Source organism: Anolis sagrei, chromosome 2 (genome assembly GCF_037176765.1).
Source record: "Anolis sagrei isolate rAnoSag1 chromosome 2, rAnoSag1.mat, whole genome shotgun sequence".
Lineage (NCBI taxonomy): Eukaryota > Metazoa > Chordata > Lepidosauria > Squamata > Dactyloidae > Anolis > Anolis sagrei.
The window spans coordinates 70,796,257-70,815,836 of NC_090022.1; the positions used below are offsets into that span (position 1 = coordinate 70,796,257).

At 41.0% G+C, this 19,580-nt stretch overlaps 3 protein-coding genes across 3 annotated transcripts; all 3 read right to left on the minus strand.

Moving 5' to 3' along the window:
• Positions 1-248: 248 nt before the first annotated feature.
• Positions 249-1,112, minus strand: LOC137096179 (taste receptor type 2 member 40-like). Its single transcript, XM_067464791.1, has one exon. It carries the CDS (start codon positions 1,110-1,112, stop codon positions 249-251), a length of 864 nt encoding a protein of 287 aa, XP_067320892.1.
• A 5,985-nt stretch (positions 1,113-7,097) lies between these two features.
• On the minus strand, positions 7,098-7,994 carry LOC137096180 (taste receptor type 2 member 40-like). The gene has a single exon (XM_067464792.1). The coding sequence runs from the start codon at positions 7,992-7,994 to the stop codon at positions 7,098-7,100; it is 897 nt and encodes a 298-aa protein (XP_067320893.1).
• A 10,358-nt stretch (positions 7,995-18,352) lies between these two features.
• On the minus strand, positions 18,353-19,258 carry LOC132765604 (taste receptor type 2 member 4-like). Its single transcript, XM_060759883.2, has one exon. It carries the CDS (start codon positions 19,256-19,258, stop codon positions 18,353-18,355), a length of 906 nt encoding a protein of 301 aa, XP_060615866.2.
• Between the last annotated feature and the right edge of the window lie 322 nt (positions 19,259-19,580).

Genomic DNA, 19,580 nt, shown 5'->3' on the forward strand with positions numbered 1-19,580 from the left:
AAAGCAGTAATAAGAGGCTTCTTTGTGCATTAATTGGGAGCTTTTCCTCCTCTCCATCTCCATCCCTTCCCCATTAAAAATGGGTGCAAAAAAACTGGTTCCAGTCAGTACTGCTGGAATATGAAAGGGTGACATTTCCCTTTACTGTACCTGTTCCAGTTCTGTTTCAGTTCATCTGCCAATTACTTTGGTTTTCTAAAATTAAGCATGCCAAGCAATCTCATTATTTTTCAAAATGCACATTTAGCTCAACTTTCAAGAGAATTTTTTCTTTGAAGCAGCAGGTTAAGTGCCTGTCTCAGTTTTGGGTTAGTGAAAATCAGTACAGCACCTTGAGCAGGGGAATACATTATCATCACCACTAAAGCACGAATCATTTCCCTGGTCACCACGTCTTCAACCAGAATCAAAGTATGTGCCACAAAATTAGAAACATAAAGGAATAAAAAGAAGAACACTATCCGAACTGCTTTAATATGCGCTTCTGTTTGGAGATCCTGAAAACTGGACGTGGTACTTGCCATCCGACAGACATGCCTAGAGAGTGAAGTAATAACCATGATGGAGCAAAATAAAACCACAATAAGGGGACTGCTGGAACCAATAATTAAAAATAAAAAACGAAGACCCATTGTAGCATTTCCTGTTGTGTTGCCTTGGACATCAGTAGGGAGTGTCATTATTGAAAGGAAGTAAACAAAGAAGGAGAGGGTCGTAGATCCTATAAGAAGCCGGGGTATTAGCCATGATATCCTCATCTTGCACCAAAGGAAGAGGGCATGTGTGCTATTCACTATCTTGATGCAATAGAAGACACAGAGCCAGGCAGTGAACCAGAATCTGGTCACAGAGACAAAAAATGTAAGAGGAAATATGTTTACTAATAGTAAGAAACTCTCAACATACATACCCCATCCATTTGGAAATAATAAAATGGTGCTGAAAATATTGGACAGGGCCAGGCTAAGAAAGAGCTGTTCACTGGAAGCAAGTCTTCTGTGTTTGGTCCATTCCCTGATAGTCACTGTAGCTATAAAGCCGTTGGAGATGAGTCCACCAAGAACCAAGTCAGCTACAGCTAGCAGAAAGACAAAGATCTGGAGTGAAGACATGTCTCCTGTTTGTCTGGTTTTTGCAGCCCCTGTTGTAAAGTGGTGTTCATTCACATGCCCGCATTGACTGAGCTGAATTAAAAAGTGTAGGTTGCAGATCTGTGGTGTCCTTTTTAACATACTTGGAATCATATTAACAGGCTATTCATCAATATAGGCAAATCAACAGGGCTCTCATTTGCTTAATGATTGACTGGAACAAATACAAACCTGAAATACATTCTATAAACCAGTATCAGTCTCTGTTCTGACACTATGTGAAGAAGGTTTTCTAGGGAGAATCCACATATTATTCTGCAGGTGAAGGGTGACAGGAGGCAGAGTTATTGACGGTGAAAGAAGGAAACCTTAAGGAAGATCAGTGGAAAGCTTTCTGCAGGCTTTGCTGATGCAGTCCACTTTACTTGTCTTGCTGACTGCTACTTGAACTGTTCTGAAACACAACTGCTGACCACTTTTCATATGTTTGCTCATTCTTTATGTTTGCTGCTGATTAAACCAACTACTGTTCTGCTGTCGTTAACTGTATTTTGATAATGTAGAATAAGATTTTAGTACTGTCAAATACATTGGCTTCTAAAGGACTTGGTGATGAGGTACAACTTCAAAAAAAAAGAATGCAAATATTATTTATTGGCATTTTACCTTAAGAGGGTTGAGGTAAAATGATTCCAAAGATCAGTCTAAATGATTAAAACTGATTCCAGAGATTAGTCAATTTACCTGCCAACCAATGCAAGCCAATGCATCCAGACCACATGTTGAGTGTATCCAGAATGGGAATCTACATGGACAAAACCCACTACATGGTTGCTTTGCGATTCAAGAACAGATGCTCCCAAGCTGAGCTTGACTTCCATCTAACCTCTGTTTCTTCAGTAAGAGAATTCTTAACTGACTATGAATGGATGCACAGATGCCACAAACAAGATCTAGACCCCACGTAAAAAATAGTGATGGGGAAGAGGCAAAGGGGGACCAGAGTCTAGCCTATGTAACAGGGAACAGACTAAAGTGAAGCCTATGATTGGTCCCCTCTCATCACACACACACAGGTCAAGTACACGACTGATCTGCTTTCCCTGAGCATATAAAAGCTACATGGGCTCATGAGAAGGAGAAGGACAGCCAATGGGATTTCCAGGAGGGAATACAAGTTTACCTTTTGACAATGTTTTTGAAAGTGGTCTAGCATTCCAAGAAACTGGCTCCAAAGTTTATGAGGCCATACCCTATTTCAAAGGTCATTAATCTAGTGACTGTTCAACTTCAGCTGCCACAAAACTAGAAGTGTGTGTACCCTGTCTTTCATTGCAACTTGCTCAAGCCAGCTTGTGTTCAATCAAAATGGCATCCTAAGGTCCAGATTCTTGATCCAATTTTAATTGATGGTCAGCAACATTTTGAACTAAAAGATATTTTAGATTCTTGGCACTATCATTGAAAATTACAACATTTGGTGTGCTGGACAGATGCTCAGGTGCCACAGCTAGTCAAGAAATCTCATCTGTTGTATCCTTTGGAACTACATTAGCTGTCTGGTTGGTGGGTTTTACTTATTGTTTTTCTACTAGGGGTTGTGGTGTATCTTTGTGCTGTTGGTTTTTGTGCTCTCTTCTCTCTCTCCTTTTCTCTGTTTTTTTTAAAAGAGGGAAGTTATGTCACGGATCATCCTGGTGTTTTATGAAACTCCAGACCATCTCCATGTCATAACTGTGGCCAGAAAAAGGAATGTAAACATCTGGAGGCCAGCATGGGAAAGCATTGAGATTAATATGCTTTTATTTTTCAATTTACATATTCATAAAAAACAATAAAGCAAATCTATATACATGTTTATATGCATTAACTAATGCAATGCTTCCTAACATATATACAATATTCGTATTTGGTCTCCCCTCCTCCCATCGCTCCCAATTGATAATCAAAGCCTAGCCTGAGAAGAGACTGATAATGAGAACTGGTTCAAACTGACTTAGAGGCTGGAAAAAATGAACTCTCATGTACAGAAGGGGTGGCATCCCAGGGGTTAATAAAAATCAGAGTTTTTGCCATGTGCTCCTTATTTGCAACTTTCTTCCTGTGATGTGGTAACCAAGCATTAAAAGTTAATTCCAAGACATTCTTGTTTGTTTCTCAATATTGTCAGAGAGGCTCTACCATCCATCACAATACCACACTGACATTTTATTGATGGCCACACATTTTGCTTGCCCAAATCCAGATTGGGACACTTTGTTTTCTCATCTTCTCCTCAGGACTGCCACTGACTTTCCAGCTGAGAAATAAAGACTTTCCAGTCATGAATGAGATTAATGGTGTATGGTAGATAAAGACCCTCAATGTTGAAAAGGCAAAATAAATTACTACCTCTACCTCACTACCTCTGAGGATGCTTGCCATAGATGCAGGCGAAACGTCAGGAAATAATGCCTCTAGAACATGGCCATATAACCCGAAAAAACCTACAACAACCCAGTGATTCCAGCCATGAAAACCTTTGAAAATACAAAATAAATTATGTTTTTTCTCCTCAGAACTACTGTATCACTGCTGCTGCTGCCTAGCAGCACCCTGACAAAGCCCCACTTGCAAACTTGCTTGCTCTGAAGTCAGAATGAGATGCTCACGCATGTGATCCACAGTGACGGGGTAGCCCATTCACCACTGATAGCATTGCTGGGCCCTCATTCTGATCTCAGAGTAAGTGACTTCACAAGTGGGGTTCTGCCTGGTAGATGTCTGTCAAGGAAGGCGGAGGCAGTGCTTTTGGAGCCACAAGGAGAAAGAAAGTTTATTTTATGCTTTCAACAGTGAGTACCCTGGTTTACACTTTTTTTAAAAATTGCAATGTTTGTTACCTCCAATCTGTCTTGTCTTCTCTCCCCCCCCCCCCCCCCCCCAAATCCTGATCCACATGGACACACTGGAAAAACAATATTTATTTCTGGAACTGAATTTTTAAAACATATTTAAAGCCCAAATAAGTGATTTCACTCTTAAAATGGTTGTACATTGTGTATTGCCACATTACTGGAAAAAGTGGGTACTGATTCTTTTTTCTCTCTAGTGTAGACAACACTTCAACCAGAAATAAAGATTTGGGTAAAATGTGAGCTTTTAACTATAGGAAGTCTACCTAATATGGAAAATGAAAGCTTAGACTATTCTTAGTTTTTGATTGAAACATCCAGTCAGTATATTAGATGTAAAAACATTAGATGTAAAACGTTTTTAGTTGTGAGAATACTGCAAGCAAGATACCAATATATAACTTCCAAAATATGTACTCCACCTCTTGCTTTTGGTTTTGTCACTGCCAGCTTCTCTTATTTGAAAGCAATGTATAATAACTTAATTCAAAACCCACAGTTACTAGTTTTCCTCTATTACAATTTGGCTTTCAGCAGATTCATTGTTTCCTGATGCATCAGCAGAGACACTGCATTTTTCAGTCTCATGTTATCGTGTTTCCTATATGGAAGTTGCATTTTTGGAATATAGTCAAAATTCTACTATAGTTAGGGAGAAGAAAATAAGTCTATGCCACTTGAGGAATGTTCATGTTCAGAGATATATACGACTACAGTCTAAATTGGATGTGTTGTTTTTCCTGCAATGTGTCCCGAGGCCTTTATTTAAATAGCACGTTGAACATACAGTGGATGGAAAATGTAGTTGGTGGGTTTGTCCATTCCACAGTCTCTCCTGAAATCAGATACTAAGCAACATATTACGCTTATTTTTTACAGTTTGCACCAGTGGATGTTTTCCTATCTGTGAGAACAGCTGGTGCAGTAGGGAGTAAATCCAGTTGGCATGACTAATCCCATGACATGCCAATGCGATTAAAAGTCATTGCTCTTACATCATCTAGCACAACCCCACACAAATGCTGTGGACGATGGTCATCAAAAGAATTAAGGAAGTGTGATCCTCAAAGGATTTGTTCTCTTCCTTGTAAATCAGTTTTCATCTGGTCCCACCTTATCTCTAGGGAAGCATCACTTAAAAAAAAACAGGCTTACTTACTTTACTTAGGCGATCCCTCATTGTCAGAGTAAGATTGTCCTCCAAGTGCAGTGTCCTGGCGGTTGGTACATAGATGACTGTTGAGCCCTATTTTTGACCCACATGTTCTCCTGCAGTGAGGGCATTGGTTTCCAGATGAAAGGCGGTCCTGCTCAGGGTTGGCTTGACACACCATCCTCTTGGCACATTTCTCTCTTTTGCCCTCCATTCGTGCCTCTTCAAATTCTACAATACTGCTGGTCACAGCTGATCTCCAGCTAGAGTGCTCAAGGGCCAGGGCTCCCCAGATCTCGGTGTCTATTCCAGAGTTTTTAAGGTTGGCATTGAGCCCATCTTTAAATCTCTTTTTCTGTCTTCCAACATTCCGTTTTTCATTCTTGAGTTTGGAGTAGAGTAACTGCTTTGGGAGACGGTGATTGGGCATTCGGACAACATGGCCTGTACAGTAGAGTTAATGATGGAGGACCATCGCTTCAGTGCTGGTGGTCTCTGCTTCTTCGAGCATGCTGACATTTGTCTGCCTGTCTTCCCAAGTGATTTGCAGGATTTTTCGGAGGCAATGCTGATGGAATCGTTCCAGGAGTTGCATGTGATGTCTGTAGATAGCCCATGTTTCACAGGCATATAGCAGGATTGGGAGGACAATAGCTTTAGAAACAAGCACCTTGGTATCCCTACGGATGTCCCGGTCCTCAAACACCCTGTGCTTCATTCAGAAACAATTCTGCACTCGTAGAGCTCAGACAGTGTTGTATTTCAGTGTCAATGTTGACTTTTGTGGAGAGGTGGCTGCCAAGGTAGTGGAAATGATCAACATTTTCTAATGTTACACTATTATCTGTATTTCTGGCATTGGAGAGGGATTGGCTGGTGACTGCTGGAAGAGCACTTTGGTTTTCTCGATGTTCAATGACAGGCTTCTTGTATGCTTCTGTGAAGGTGTTTAGAGTGACTTGTAGGTCTTCTCCTGAATGCGCACAGATGATGATGTTGTCATCAGCATATTGGAGTTCTATAACAGATGTTGTTGTAACCTTGTTTTTGGCTTTCAGTCTGCTGAGGTTAACTAGCTTGCCATCTGTCCCATAGATGATTTCCACGCCGGTGGGAAGCTTCCCATCAACAAGATGAAGTACCATAGCGATGAAGATGGAGAATAAGCTTGGGGCAATAACACATCCCTGTTTGACACCTGATTCCACCTTAAATGGGTCACTTTGGGAGGCATTACTGTCCAAGACTGTTGCCATCATGTCATCATGGAGGAGCCACAGGATGTTCACAAATTTGTCAGGGCACCTGATTTTTTGGAGGATGGTCCAGAGAGCTCTGTAATTCACTGTGGCCTTAGCAAGGTAAAAAAAAATCAGGCATGTCAGGAATAAATATGTGAAGAAGCTATGGTAGTTTATGGCCACCTAGATGATTTTCTTACGGCATCTATGTCTCAATATATATTTTATTAAGTCACTAGGAAGCCCCCGGTGGCACAGTGTGTTAAACCCCTGTGCCGGCAGGACTGAAGACCGACAGGTCGCAGGTTTGAATCCAGGGAGAGGCGGATGAGCTCCCTATATCAGCTCCAGCTCTTCATACAGGGACATGAGAGAAGCCTCCCACAAGGATGATAAAAACATCAAATCATCCGGGCGTCCTCTGGGCAACGTCCTTGCAGACAGCCAATTCTCTCATACCAGAAGCAACTTGCAGTTTCTCAAGTCGCTCTTGACACGACAAAAAAAAACTGGACTGATTATAGCTCTGAAGCTGATAGGTGTCCAGAGATTTAAAAAAGCATTATCAACAAAAACTAAATCAACAAATAGCATCACATTATAATGTGATATTAGTTGATAATGTTTTAGCTTTTCTTTTCTTTCTTTTTTTGTGTGCTTCTCCATTTTTAAATTACAAAACAAACAAAAAACAAGCATCAACTCTGGATCTCACAAATTAAGGCTTTGTTCTTCGAACCATTACAGTTAATACCTGCTTTAATTTGGGATTGCTTAACACCAGAATGGTAGCCTGAACTGGAGCATATGCCATCATCACTGCTGAAATAAATAGTTTTTCAGTGTATGTTGGATCTAGAGTTACAGACCAAATCTGTACCGCAAAAAATGAAAGATAAACCAACAGCAAGGAGAGCACTGTCCCAGTTGCCTTGATATGAGCTTTTCTTTGAAAATCTCTAAAATGTTCTTTACCTGTCATCTGACAAATATGTCTAGAGAGTGATGCAACAACCAGGGTAGAGCAAAGTAAAACTGTAAGAAGGGGAGAACATGTTCCAAAAATTATAAAAAATAATTGGAAACGAAAGTCACTAGCTCTCAGTGTTTTTCCTTGGCTCAATGTTCGGAATATTGTTGCGTTGCCTTGGCAGTGTATAGGATACATTTCCAATGCCCCCAGGGAAGCAAAAAAGGATATGAGCAGAGATCCTGCAATAAGACGTGGTATTAGCCATGATATCCTCAGTTTGCACCAAAGGAAGAGAGAATGGGTGCTGTTCACTATCTTGATGCAATAGAAGACACAGAGCCAAGCAGTGAGCCAGAATCTGGAGAGGATAGCAAATACCGCAACTGGGAAAAGTATTTTTAGTGTCGTGCTTTGCTTGAAGCTGAATATTATGAAATCATCCATGGAAAATGGAAACAGTAACACTCCGACAACAAAATTGGAAAGACTCAAACTCAGAAAAAGCAGTTCACTAGATGAAAGGCTCTTGAACTTGGTCCATTCAATGATCGTTGTTGTAACAATAAAGCCATTGGAGATGAGTCCACTGATGGTCAAGACAACTGCGGTTACCCAAACAGCAATGGACTCAAGAGGGGACATATCCCTCAATCTTTCAGACTCTCCAGTATTAGAGGACTTCACTTGCCTTACCAAAGCTATTGAACTGAGACAGGAAATGCATACAGCAGATCTGTAGTATACTTCTTAAAACACCAGGAATTAAAATAGTGAGCTATTCAAACTATGCAAATCGATGCAGCTCTCCCATTACCAATTTCCATAGTGGTTACATCAAACAATTATGCAGATTCAGTTTAGACAGAAGATCTTGTTGTCTAGACCCTTGCCCATCCTGGCTCATTAAATCGGCTGGGGGTGGGGTTGGGGGGCTAGCAGACTGGTGAAGGCGCTGGTTAATGCCTCCCTGGCCCAGGGCATAGTGCCAATTAGTTTCAGAGAGGCAATAGCAAAGGAACCGGTACTGGATCTCACACAACTGAATAATTACCAGCCAGCTTCAAACTTCTCCTTCCTGGCCAAGCTTCTAGAAAAGGTGGCATCACAACACCAAAGTTTCTTGGTTGAAACCAATTATCTGGGTTCACCTTAATCTGGTTTCAGGCCCTGCTATGGGACAGAGACAGCCTTGGTGGATAATTTACAAAGAGAACTAGACAGGGGAGTGTGTCCCTTCTAGTCCTCCTGGGCCTCTCAGTGGCTTTTGATATCATTAATCATGGTATCCTTCTGGGCCGGCTCTCCAGGATGGGACTGGGAGGCACTGTCCTACAGTGGCTCTGGTCCTTCCTGGAAGGCTGTACCCAGATGGTGGAGCTAGCGGACTCCTGTTTGACTTCATGGCTCATGGCTTGTGGGGTCCGTCAGGGTTCAATTCTGTCCTCCATGCTATTTAACATTTACATGAAACCACTGGGAGAGATCATCCAGAGTTTTGGAGTTTGGTGTCAAATTTACGCTAATGACACCCAGCTCTATTACTCCTTTCCGCCGAAAGCCAAGGATGTCATCCGGTCCCTAAACTGGTGCCTGTCCTCAGTGATGAACTGGATGAGGGCTAATAAGTTGAAGGTAAATCCATACAAAACAGAGGTTCTCTTGGTCAGTCGGAAGGTGGACCAGGGTGTGGGGTTATAGCCTTTGCTGCACGGGGTCACACTTCCCCTGAAGACACAGGTTTGCAGTCTGAGGGTGATCCTGCTAAAGCCCTAAATGGTTCAGGCCCTGACTATTTGCAGAACTGCATCTCCGTATAAAAGTGGCTCATGCCTTATGATCCATGGTGGAGGCCCTGCTCTCGCCCCCACCCCCGTCTCAAGCACGGCTGGTGGGAATGAGAGAGGGCCTTCTCTGTAATCTCAAATCATCCGGGCGTCCCCTGGACAACGTCCTTGCAGACGGCCAATTCTCTCACACCAGAAGTGAGTTGCAGATTCTCAAGTCTCTCCTGACACAACAAAAAAAAACTCCCCACCTCTGGAAAAGAACTAAAAATGTCCCCCTCTCTCCTCACCTTCAAAAAGTTGCTTAAAACCCACCTATGCACTCTGGCATATGCAAAGGAGGAAGACTAACATGCCTCAACTTACATCCTTACCAAAATATATTAAATCCTGTCTAGATACTGGAATTGATTTCAGCCTGTTCGTTTTTGGAAATTATCCCATTTCTCTGTAAGGTTTTAGTTGTTAGTTTTAGATGTTTTATCCTGTGATAAATTTATATTACACATTTATGTCTGTATGGATTATTTAAGTTTTATCTTTGGTTAAGTTTGCTTGTTATTAAGTCTAAATAGGCTGCTTATATTGTTTGATGTGTTCTGGCTTGATGTAATTTGTTTGCATGTTTTTTTTCCTTCTTGGCATTGAATGTTTGCCATATATGTTGGAAACTGCCATACATGTTGGAGTCCCTTTGGGGAGATAAGGTGGTCTACAAATAAAGTTTTATTACTGTTGTTGTTGTTGTTGTTATCTATGAATTCTGCAAATCACAGTTGATGCTTGGTTTTATCAGCTGCACAAATAAAAAAAATATTCAAGTTATCCTCTGAATGTCCTTAATGTTGTTCTTCTGGGGGAACCTGGCAAGAGAGTGGAGATAAGTGCTGTTTGAACAAAAGAACATTCAGAAGCAAGGAGGAACACGAACCACCCTCTCAGCTTTGCAGGAGTCAGTTTGCCACTCTTTCCCGTTGACAGGTGCTTGATCTGTGCAGCACAATTACTGATTGCCTTCAGATGTCTCCTTGCATGCACCGGTTGTCTGCTGCTACTTAAACCAACTTCGCTGGTTCATTAGCCCATTGTGTTCCCATAAAGTCAAACATGTTCATTTCTTCTTTTTATAGTAGTCAAAGACTCTCATTTTCTAGATCATTCTGAGTGAGCATTATACACACACACAGAGAGAGAGAGAGAGAGAGAGAGAGAGACTGTTTCAGATCTGCAATTTTTTCCAACCTACTTTGTTTGATGTTGTTTACAGAAAGGGGCATTTGTATTCAGATATCCAGTGGTGATACCTATTACCACATTCAATTTGCATAGGCTCTCATAATCTGACATTACTGAAAAAAATCATTCTTACACTTTATATGTGCCTCAGTTGCTATGTTGAATGTGAATAATACTATGCATACAGGCAGGGACGACCCCAGATAATTTTCACGTGTAAGCACACAGAATTTTGGTGTCCCCATCCGTCCCCCGTCCCCCCACCCAACCAATCACTGAAAAATTATATGGGGCATGGGCAAATATTGGCCCTCCATGTATTTGGGACTTCCTACTGGCTGTTTGGAATTGTGGGAGTTGAAGTCCAAAACACATGGAGGACTGAAGTTGGGAGCCCAGCCTGGCGAGGAAGGGACCCTTTGAGGCACGGAGCAGCAGAGGGGGCGAGGAGGAGGCCACTGCCAAAGAGGGCCATGGCGGTGGCAGCTTCCCCCTCACCCTTCCGCTGCTCTGTCCTCCTTCCTCGCCAGGCTGGGCGGCAGGCTTGGAAGCAAGTAAGATATACAAAATTATTGATAAATTATAAACAAATATTGTAACTATGGGGAAAAGAACAGATTAAACAAACAACTTTGGTACAATTCCCAAAAAGCAACAAGTAAGATATACAAAATAATAAAAGACAAAGGGAAAAAGAAAAGACTGACATTAAGAGAATTATGGGAGGAGGAAGTAGGAACAAAAGTAGCTGAGAAAGAATGGGAAGAGATATAGAAAGCAAGACAACTAAAAACATATATATTAGAATAAAAGAAAATTATTACAAATTAATTTGGAAGTGGTGTTTAATACCAAGAAGGTTAAGCATTATGAATAGGAACAATAAGGAAAAATGTTGGAGAGGATGACAGGAAACTGAAACCTATTGGCATATGTGGTGGGATTGTGAATATGTACAAGATTTTTGGGAAATTATTATAAGGGAAATATAAAATATTGGGAATATAAAAATTTGGACTCCCATACAAATATTGCTATTAATTTTAAACAGGATAATAGGAAAGATAAGGGGTGGGGGATGTAATAGGCATGCTATTAACATCAGCTAGATTATTATTAGCAAAATATTGGAAAGGGGAAATGAAAATACAAATTAATGAATGGTGTAAAGAAGTTTGGAAAATGGCACTAAATGATAAGCTGACATCAAGCTTATACAGTAAGTAAAGAAGTGACTACGGAAAAAAATGACTTTGAAAATATTTGGAGAAAATTCCGATGAAAAAGCACTAGGGAATGAAGACAGGAATTTACCTCCACAAAAATGGTGACTCACTGATGTAAGAAAAAAAACTAAAGAGAAGAATATTGTAAACTTTTTTTAAAAAAGGGAAAGCCAGTTTGCTTTGACTACAAAGTGCACATAATGTGAAGAGGAAGCATTTGGACTTTGTACAAGTGCACTTTTAATAGGAGAAAATTATGCAGCAGGAAGGAGATGCCAAAAAAACAAAAACAAAAAAAAACCCAGTACAGGTTGGGTTGCTGTGAGTTTTTCATGCATTCTCTCCTAACGTTTCACCTGCATCTGTAGCTGGCATCTTCAGAGGTTCATTTACAGGCTGAGCATCCCTTATTCAGAATTTCAAAATCTGAAATATTCCAAAATTGTCCACAAGTGGCTGAGATAGTGACCCTTTACTTCCTAATGTTCAATGTACACAAATCTGGTTTAATGTATTATGTGATTAAAATATGATTTATAAAATTATCTTCAGGTTATGTACATAAGACGTGTATGAGATAATGAATGTCATGTTTAGATTTGTGTCCCAACTCCAACGTATTGCATGATTACAAATATCCCATTACATGGAATCGGGCTTTCAAGATGACAAGCTCACTCTTCAAAATATTATTAAAACATAACAACTCTAAAGTTATAATGTTCTGTAATCACTATAACACCACCAGGACCAAATAACCAAAAATGGGAGAAAACATATATCCTAATTTAGGCAGAAAAAAATGTATTAGGAACTGAACATAATACAATACAAATTTAATGAGGCTCTCCTGTTACTTGTTTCCATATGACTGATTGTGGCTAAATGTGTTTGTCTTAGAAAATGGGAATGAAACATCACCGGGCAGCCAAAAAGATTAAAGTTTGCATAAGAAATTCTAATATTGACTCTGGGAAGAGGAAGGGTTAGCAAAATTGACAACTACAGATGAGGAGTACAGAGAGAAGGGCTCAGGATGCTTTAAATATGTTGGAACGGAATATAAAGTCATGCAAAGGGCCAGGGTTATCAGGTTATATGTTCCCATAAGATGGAAATGTTACTAATAATTAAGCTATAAATAGTTCTACACCACCATATTTTCTCAGGCTTCAAGAAAGGAGATATGGTAGATTTGGGAATAGTATGATGAGAGTTAAAATGAAATCTGTAACATTTAAAGTCTTCAGTGTTTAGAAGGCCCAAGAACTGTACTGGTAAATCCTTTGATATGTCTGGAAAAAAGGTGTGAATCTTCCTGCACCTTTTCTCAAAGTTGATCCTTTCTCTCTGACATGTCTAGAGGATGTCATTTACAGGTGCAGTGAAGGAAAGAGAAGCCTTCAGGCTCAATAAGAAGACTATTTTTCATATTTTAAGGCAGAAAAAGGGGTGAGGGAAGGAAGGCTGGCACTGCCATCCCTCCTCTCAGGCCCGTAGCCAGGATTTCGTTTCGGGGGGGGGGGTGAATTTTTTTTCAGGGGGGGGTTTCGGGGGGGGCTGAGTTTCGGGGGGGGGGGATGAGTCTGAGTGAAAGAGGGTCTAGCCTAGCAAACCTTTTGTATCATTACCCGAATACCCCAATGCATATGGGATATATTGAGTATGGTGATCAGATCATGATAGGAATAAACATAACAGTTTAAATAATGCACCAATAAGGCCTTTTAGCGAACCACCATGAAAATTTCGGGGGGGGCTGAAGCCCCCCGAGCCCCCCCCCCCCCCACCCACCCCCCCCCCCCCCCCCCCCTGCTACATGCCTGCCTCCTCTGTTGGCTGCTTGAGCCTGCAAAGGCAGGGCCATTGTGAAGACTTCTCCTGAGGTTGTGAATGGCGATCTCAGAAGCAGTCTCCACATTAATTAAAACATTAATCTTTTTGGCTCCCAATGATGTTTCAGTCCCATCTTCTAAGACAAACACATTTGGTCATCATCAGTCATATGGAAACAAGTAACTGGAGAGCCCCATTAAATTTGCATTGCATTATGTTCAGTTCCTAATACATTTTTTCTGCCTAAATTAAGATATATGTTTTGTCCCATTACTGAAAGGTCTGGATCTTTGGGGTTGTCACTTAACCTGGAATAAATCTGTATTTCCAGGTTTATTCCGGGCTAATGTTTATTATCATGGGGTGTTATTTGGATGCCTCATGATAATGCACCCGCTACACCATATTTTGGCCTGAATTCAATAGGGCTTATTTCTAGGATAATGCATATAGCATTGAAGATATGTATGACACATACAATCCTATGCAGGCAGAGGCGGCCCTAGGTAATTTTCAACAGTAAGCAAACAGTATTTTGGCACCCCCCCCCCCCCCCCACCAACCACAATCACTGATATATATTTTCTGTTCGTCGTGGAGTTCTGTGTGCCATATTTGGTTCAATTCCATCATTGGTGGAGTTCGGAATGCTCTTTGATTGTAGGTGAACTATACATCCCAATAACTACAACTCGCGTATGTCAAGATCTATTTTCCCCCAAGAGCGCCTCAAGAGCGCCCCTGGGCAAAATCAGCTATACTGCAAATGCTTACTTTGCGTCATGGGTTGAGCCACCCCTGTATGCAGGCCTACTCAAAAATAATCCTTACTTTGTTTCATAATATTTATCCCCTGGAAAGTGGTTTATAGTGTTTGCTCCTAAAGGGTGTTACTCCAAAGCACATTAAAGGAAGGCAAAGATGCAGATTCCAAGTTCTGCATATATCCAGAGTGCAAAGGAAAGAAATGATGCTGGGAAAGAGGCAAGCAAAAAGTCCAGGCCTTATGGGTGCAGAGAGTGTAGCACAGCCTAGGCAACCTGGTGAAACTTCACTTCCAAGCAACCCCAAGAATAGAAGAGACTCTCTTTAAACTTGGGGCTGCTTGGAAGTGAAGAAAGCACTGTTTGTTTGTTTTGCTTTTCGGGTTTTGTTTTTCAACCAAAGACTAACTTTATCTTGGAGTAAGAGGGTGACAATTCTGGCTGGATGAAAGACAGAGCAGAAGGACTGGTTGGAGCTATTGCATTCAGTGAGAGCATGTTTAAAAGGTGGCTCCCTTTTAAAGAAAGAAAACCCGACCATTTTAAACTTGCTCCCTCTGAATCCAATGGCTCCAACCACTCCTTCTATTCCAGCTTATCCAATCACCACTCTCTTCTTCCAAGAAAACCCACCTTTTAAATCTTCTCCCTATGAACCCCTGTAGATGTTGACAAGCTCCAGAGAAGGGTGACTAAAATAATCAAGGGTCTAGAGAACAAGCCCTATGAGAAGCGGCTTAAAGAGTTGGGCATGTTTAGCCTGCAGAAGAGAAGGTTGAGAGGAGACATGATGGCCATGTATAAATATGTGAGGGGAAGTCATAGGGAGGAGGGAGCAAGCTTGTTTTCTGCTGCCCTGGAGACTAGGATGTGGAACAATGGTTTCAAATTGCAGGAAAGGAGATTCCACCTGAACATTAGGAAGAACTTCCTTATTTTGAGAGCTGTTCAGCAGTGAAACTCTCAGCCCCAGATTGTGGTGGAGGCTTCTTCTTTGAAGGCTCTTAAACAGGCTGGATGGCCATCTGTCAGGGGTGCTTTGAATTTGATTGTCCTGCTTCTTGGCAGGAGGCTGGACTGGATGACCCACGAGGTCTCTTCCAACTCTATGATTCTAATCTATGGCCAAGAATTTGAATTTATGTTACTATTTCATGTTCAGCACTACAAACATTATTATACTGGTTTGTTTGTTTTAAGAAGAGTGGTTACTGTAAGGAATGACAGCATGGATGAAATACCAAAAATGGAATAGAATTGAATGTACTGAATTTACATACACAGGATGCATATTATGAATAATCCTAATACTTTGCATAGTATGAAAATTAGCTACCAGGATTTGAGGAATATGGCAAATTTGCATTACTGCCACATTGAGCCATTGATTTCCTGCAGCTAAAGTCACATTACTCTAAAGGAGCATTTCTACCATCCTCCACGCGTTCAGTGAATCAGGTTATTTTGTGGCACAGTGGGTTAAACCCTTGTGCTACCAAGACTGAAGACCGACAGGTCACAGGTTCGAATCCAGGGAGAGCAGAGAAGAGCTTCCTCTGTCAGCTCCAGCTCCCGAAACAGGGACATGAGAGAAGCCTCCCACAAGGATGGTAAAACATCAAAACATCCGGGCGTCCCCTGGGCAACGTCCTTGCAGACAGCCAATTTTCTCACACCAGAAGCGACTTACAGTTTCTCAAGTTGCTCCTGACACAAAAAAAGGGGGGGGGGCAGACTAATACAGCAGCTACATTGTTCTTTTCCTTCTCAGGGTGCATATCAATACCAACCAATAGTCTCTCCTGTTTTTCTCTCATTATTACTGCCTATCTGCACTCTAACTGGATAGCTCTCTTGTCATGTCCCTTCGTCCAGGAGAATTCAACTCTGGAGATGACAGAGTTATAATCAAACAAATTTATTTATTTACTTATTTACTTCATTTGTGTATCACTTTTCTCACCCCAAGGGGGGACTCAAAGTGGTTTCCAACATATTCACTGCAAAATTTAATGTTTCACAAACATTTAAAAACTTAACATAAAACAACAATAACATAAAACTATCAATTAAATCATAAACTGTAACACCATTTAAACATTAAAATATGGAATTTAAAACATTAATATAAACAAGAAAATCACATGATATAAACAATTAATATAAACAATCAAAATCCGTTCCTTATATTTTTTACTGCCCAACTGCTTGGTTTCACAGCCATGTTTTTGATTTTTTTCTGAAGGTCAAGAGGGAGGGTGCTGATGTAATTTCATTGGGGAGGGAGTTCCATAGACAAGGGGCCACCACTGAGAAGGCCCTGGACAGGTAAGCTGGACTGCAACCGTTTAGGGCTTTATCAGCTAAAACCAGCACTTTGAATTGTTCTTGGTAGCAGACTGGCAGCCAGTGGAGCTGGCATAACAGGGGGGTTGTAAATACAAATACATTTAAAAACATAAAACCAATTAAAAGCCCCAATAAAACAGTGGAGTGGCAGAGGTGGCTGGCTAATCACAGCTGACTGATATCCCTTCCCATCTCCTGCCCCAATGATTCATTGAGGGAATGCACCCCTAATCCCAGCATATGTGGGAGAATAATTATCCAATAAACTGCTATAAAATTACAAGCAAGCAATAAACAGAAAATCTCAGGACTTTGGAAATGGGAAAAAGGGAAAATTTGGGGAGGGGGGCAAAATTTATGGCAGAAAAGCATCCAAGGAGGTTTTCCTCCCTACCTCACCCACCTCTTTTGTGTATGTATGTATGCAGATAAACCCATATTCAAATACTGTATTTGGAGGCTCACGCCCCCTCCACACAGTTGAATAAAATCCCACATCTGCTTTGAACTGGAATATATGACAGTGTGGACTCAAATAACCCAGTTCAAACCAGATATTGTGGGATTTTCTGCCTTGATATTCTGGGTTATGTAGCTCTGTGAAAGTGCCCTCTGCTGAGATGGACAAAATGGCTATACTGATTAAGGAAAAATCTTTGATCAGCTTTAAGAAAGCTTGGAAAGTGTTTTTACTATTTTTTTCACAACAATGATGGAAGAATTTATCAACTATAGGATTTATGAATTAATACAGTGTTACCAAAACTGGAAGTTTGATTATATCCTATCATTTAAAGGGAGTAGACTAAGGGCTGATGTCAGGTGGTGCAATACCTGCTAAACAGTGTAATTTCTCCAATGATGTTGGGCCCAGACACCCCTTAATAATGTGGCATGTCTCATTAAGAGCCACATCCACTGCTTTAGCATAGTGAGATGTGTTCCATACTGGGCATGCATACTCAGCAGCAGAGTAGCAAAGCGCAAGAGCAGATGTCTTCACTTTGTCTGGTTGTGATCCTCAGGTTGTGCCAGCCAGCTTTCATATGATATTATTTCTAGTGCCCACTTTTTGCTTGATATTCAGGCAGTGCTTCTTGTAGGTCAGAGAACGGTCCAGGGTAACACCCAGGTATTTGGGTGTGCTGCAATGCTCCAGTGGGATTCCTTCCCAAGTAATCCTCAGAACTCAGGATGCTTGTCTGTTCTTAAGATTAAAGCACATGTCTGTGTTTTAGATGGATTAGGAATCAGCTGGCTTTCCCTGTAATAGGCAGTGAGAGCACGTAGAGCTTTGGAGAGCTTCTCTTGATCTATCTCAAAGCTCCCTGCTTGAGCGGTAATGGCACAATTGTCGGCATAGATGGAACTCTCTGTCCCTTCTGGTAGTGGCTGGTCATTTGTGTAAATGTTGAACATTGATGGAGCAAGCACGCTCCCCTGAGGCAGGCCATTCTTCTGTTTACACCATCTGCTTATTTGGTCCTGGAATTCAACAAAAAAAAAAAGCTCCTGTCCAGAAAGCGACTTGCAGCATGCTTTTGTTATCATGGTAGATCATAATGTATAACTGGGCAGGAAAAACTCACATGAAGTATATTCAAGATGTTAAGGCTTTGCTTTGTGAAATATATGGGTAAATGTCTGTTTTATTTTGTTTATCAAAAGGAAGCTGGAAGATGGAGTTGTGGAGTCCACTATAATAACTGTACAAACAAAGGAAGCTTCATCTCTACTTACATCCATTGTCCAAGACCTGATCTTTGCCACATAAAATTAACCATAAAGGAAGGGGAAGAGTTGCATCACCTTTTCTCCTGACATATTAAGACTGTTCTTTGAACCATCACAGCTAATGCCTGCTTTAATTTAGGGTTATTCAGCACCAGAATGGCAGCCTGAGCTGGAGAATATACATCCATCACTGCCCAAAGAAATAATTGCTTATCATGCCTCATCTCTACAGACATATACAACACCTCTGCCACAAAAAACGAAAGAAAAAGTAATAGCAGAGAGAGCACTGTACGAGCTGCCTGGATATGAGCTTTTGTCTGGAAACTCTTGAAATTGGATTCTTTACTTGTCATTTGACAGACATGTCTACAGAGTGATGCAACAACTAAAATGGAACACAATAAAACCAAAAGGAAGGGACAACCAGATCCAACAGCAAAAAATAACTTAAGAAAACTATTGCTACTTATGTGACTTTGTGACTTTGCTTCAATCATGGTTGTAGCATTGGCTGAGGATGATGGTATATACATAAAACTTAAAGTCACAATGAAAACTAATAAGGAGATAACAATAGATCCCACCAGAAGTCGGGGTATTAGCCATGATATCTTCAGTTTGCACCAAAGGAAGAAAGTGTGGGTACTGTTCACAATTTTGATGCAGTAGAAGAAACATAGCAAGGCAGTGAGCCAATACCTGAATATCACAGTAAAGGTAAAAAAGGAGAACCATGTCTGGCCAGTTTTATCACTGTCATTGGATAAATTTGTAAAACAGAAGCCGTGAAGGGCAATTGTCACCCACAAATTGGACAGACCCAGGCTTAGAAGGAGCTGTTCACTGGATGCAAGTCTCCTGCATTTAATCCATTGGGTGATCATCACAATAACAATAAAGCCATTAAAGATGAGCCCGCTGATGACCAAGGCAACTCCAATGGCCAAAAAAGCGAAGTACTCAGGAGAAGACATATCTCCGAACCTTCTGATTCTTGCAGAGGATGCTGTGCAAGGTTTTCTTTACCAAGGTTGCGGAGCAGAGGCAGAAAATGCATATTGCAGACCTGCACTGTCCATTTTAAAGCACTACAAATTATGCTGATAAAACATTCATCATACTATACAAATTAATGAGTTTCTCATGTTGCCTATTTCCTTAGTGCTTTTTGTATCAGAGGAAGAATTGTCCTCCATTTTGGTGGCTGTGTGTGTGTGGGGGGGGGGGGGGTAAATAAAAGGACCTATTTACCTTTTACGGCATTACTTTGCACTGTTTATTGTATTTTATGCTTGA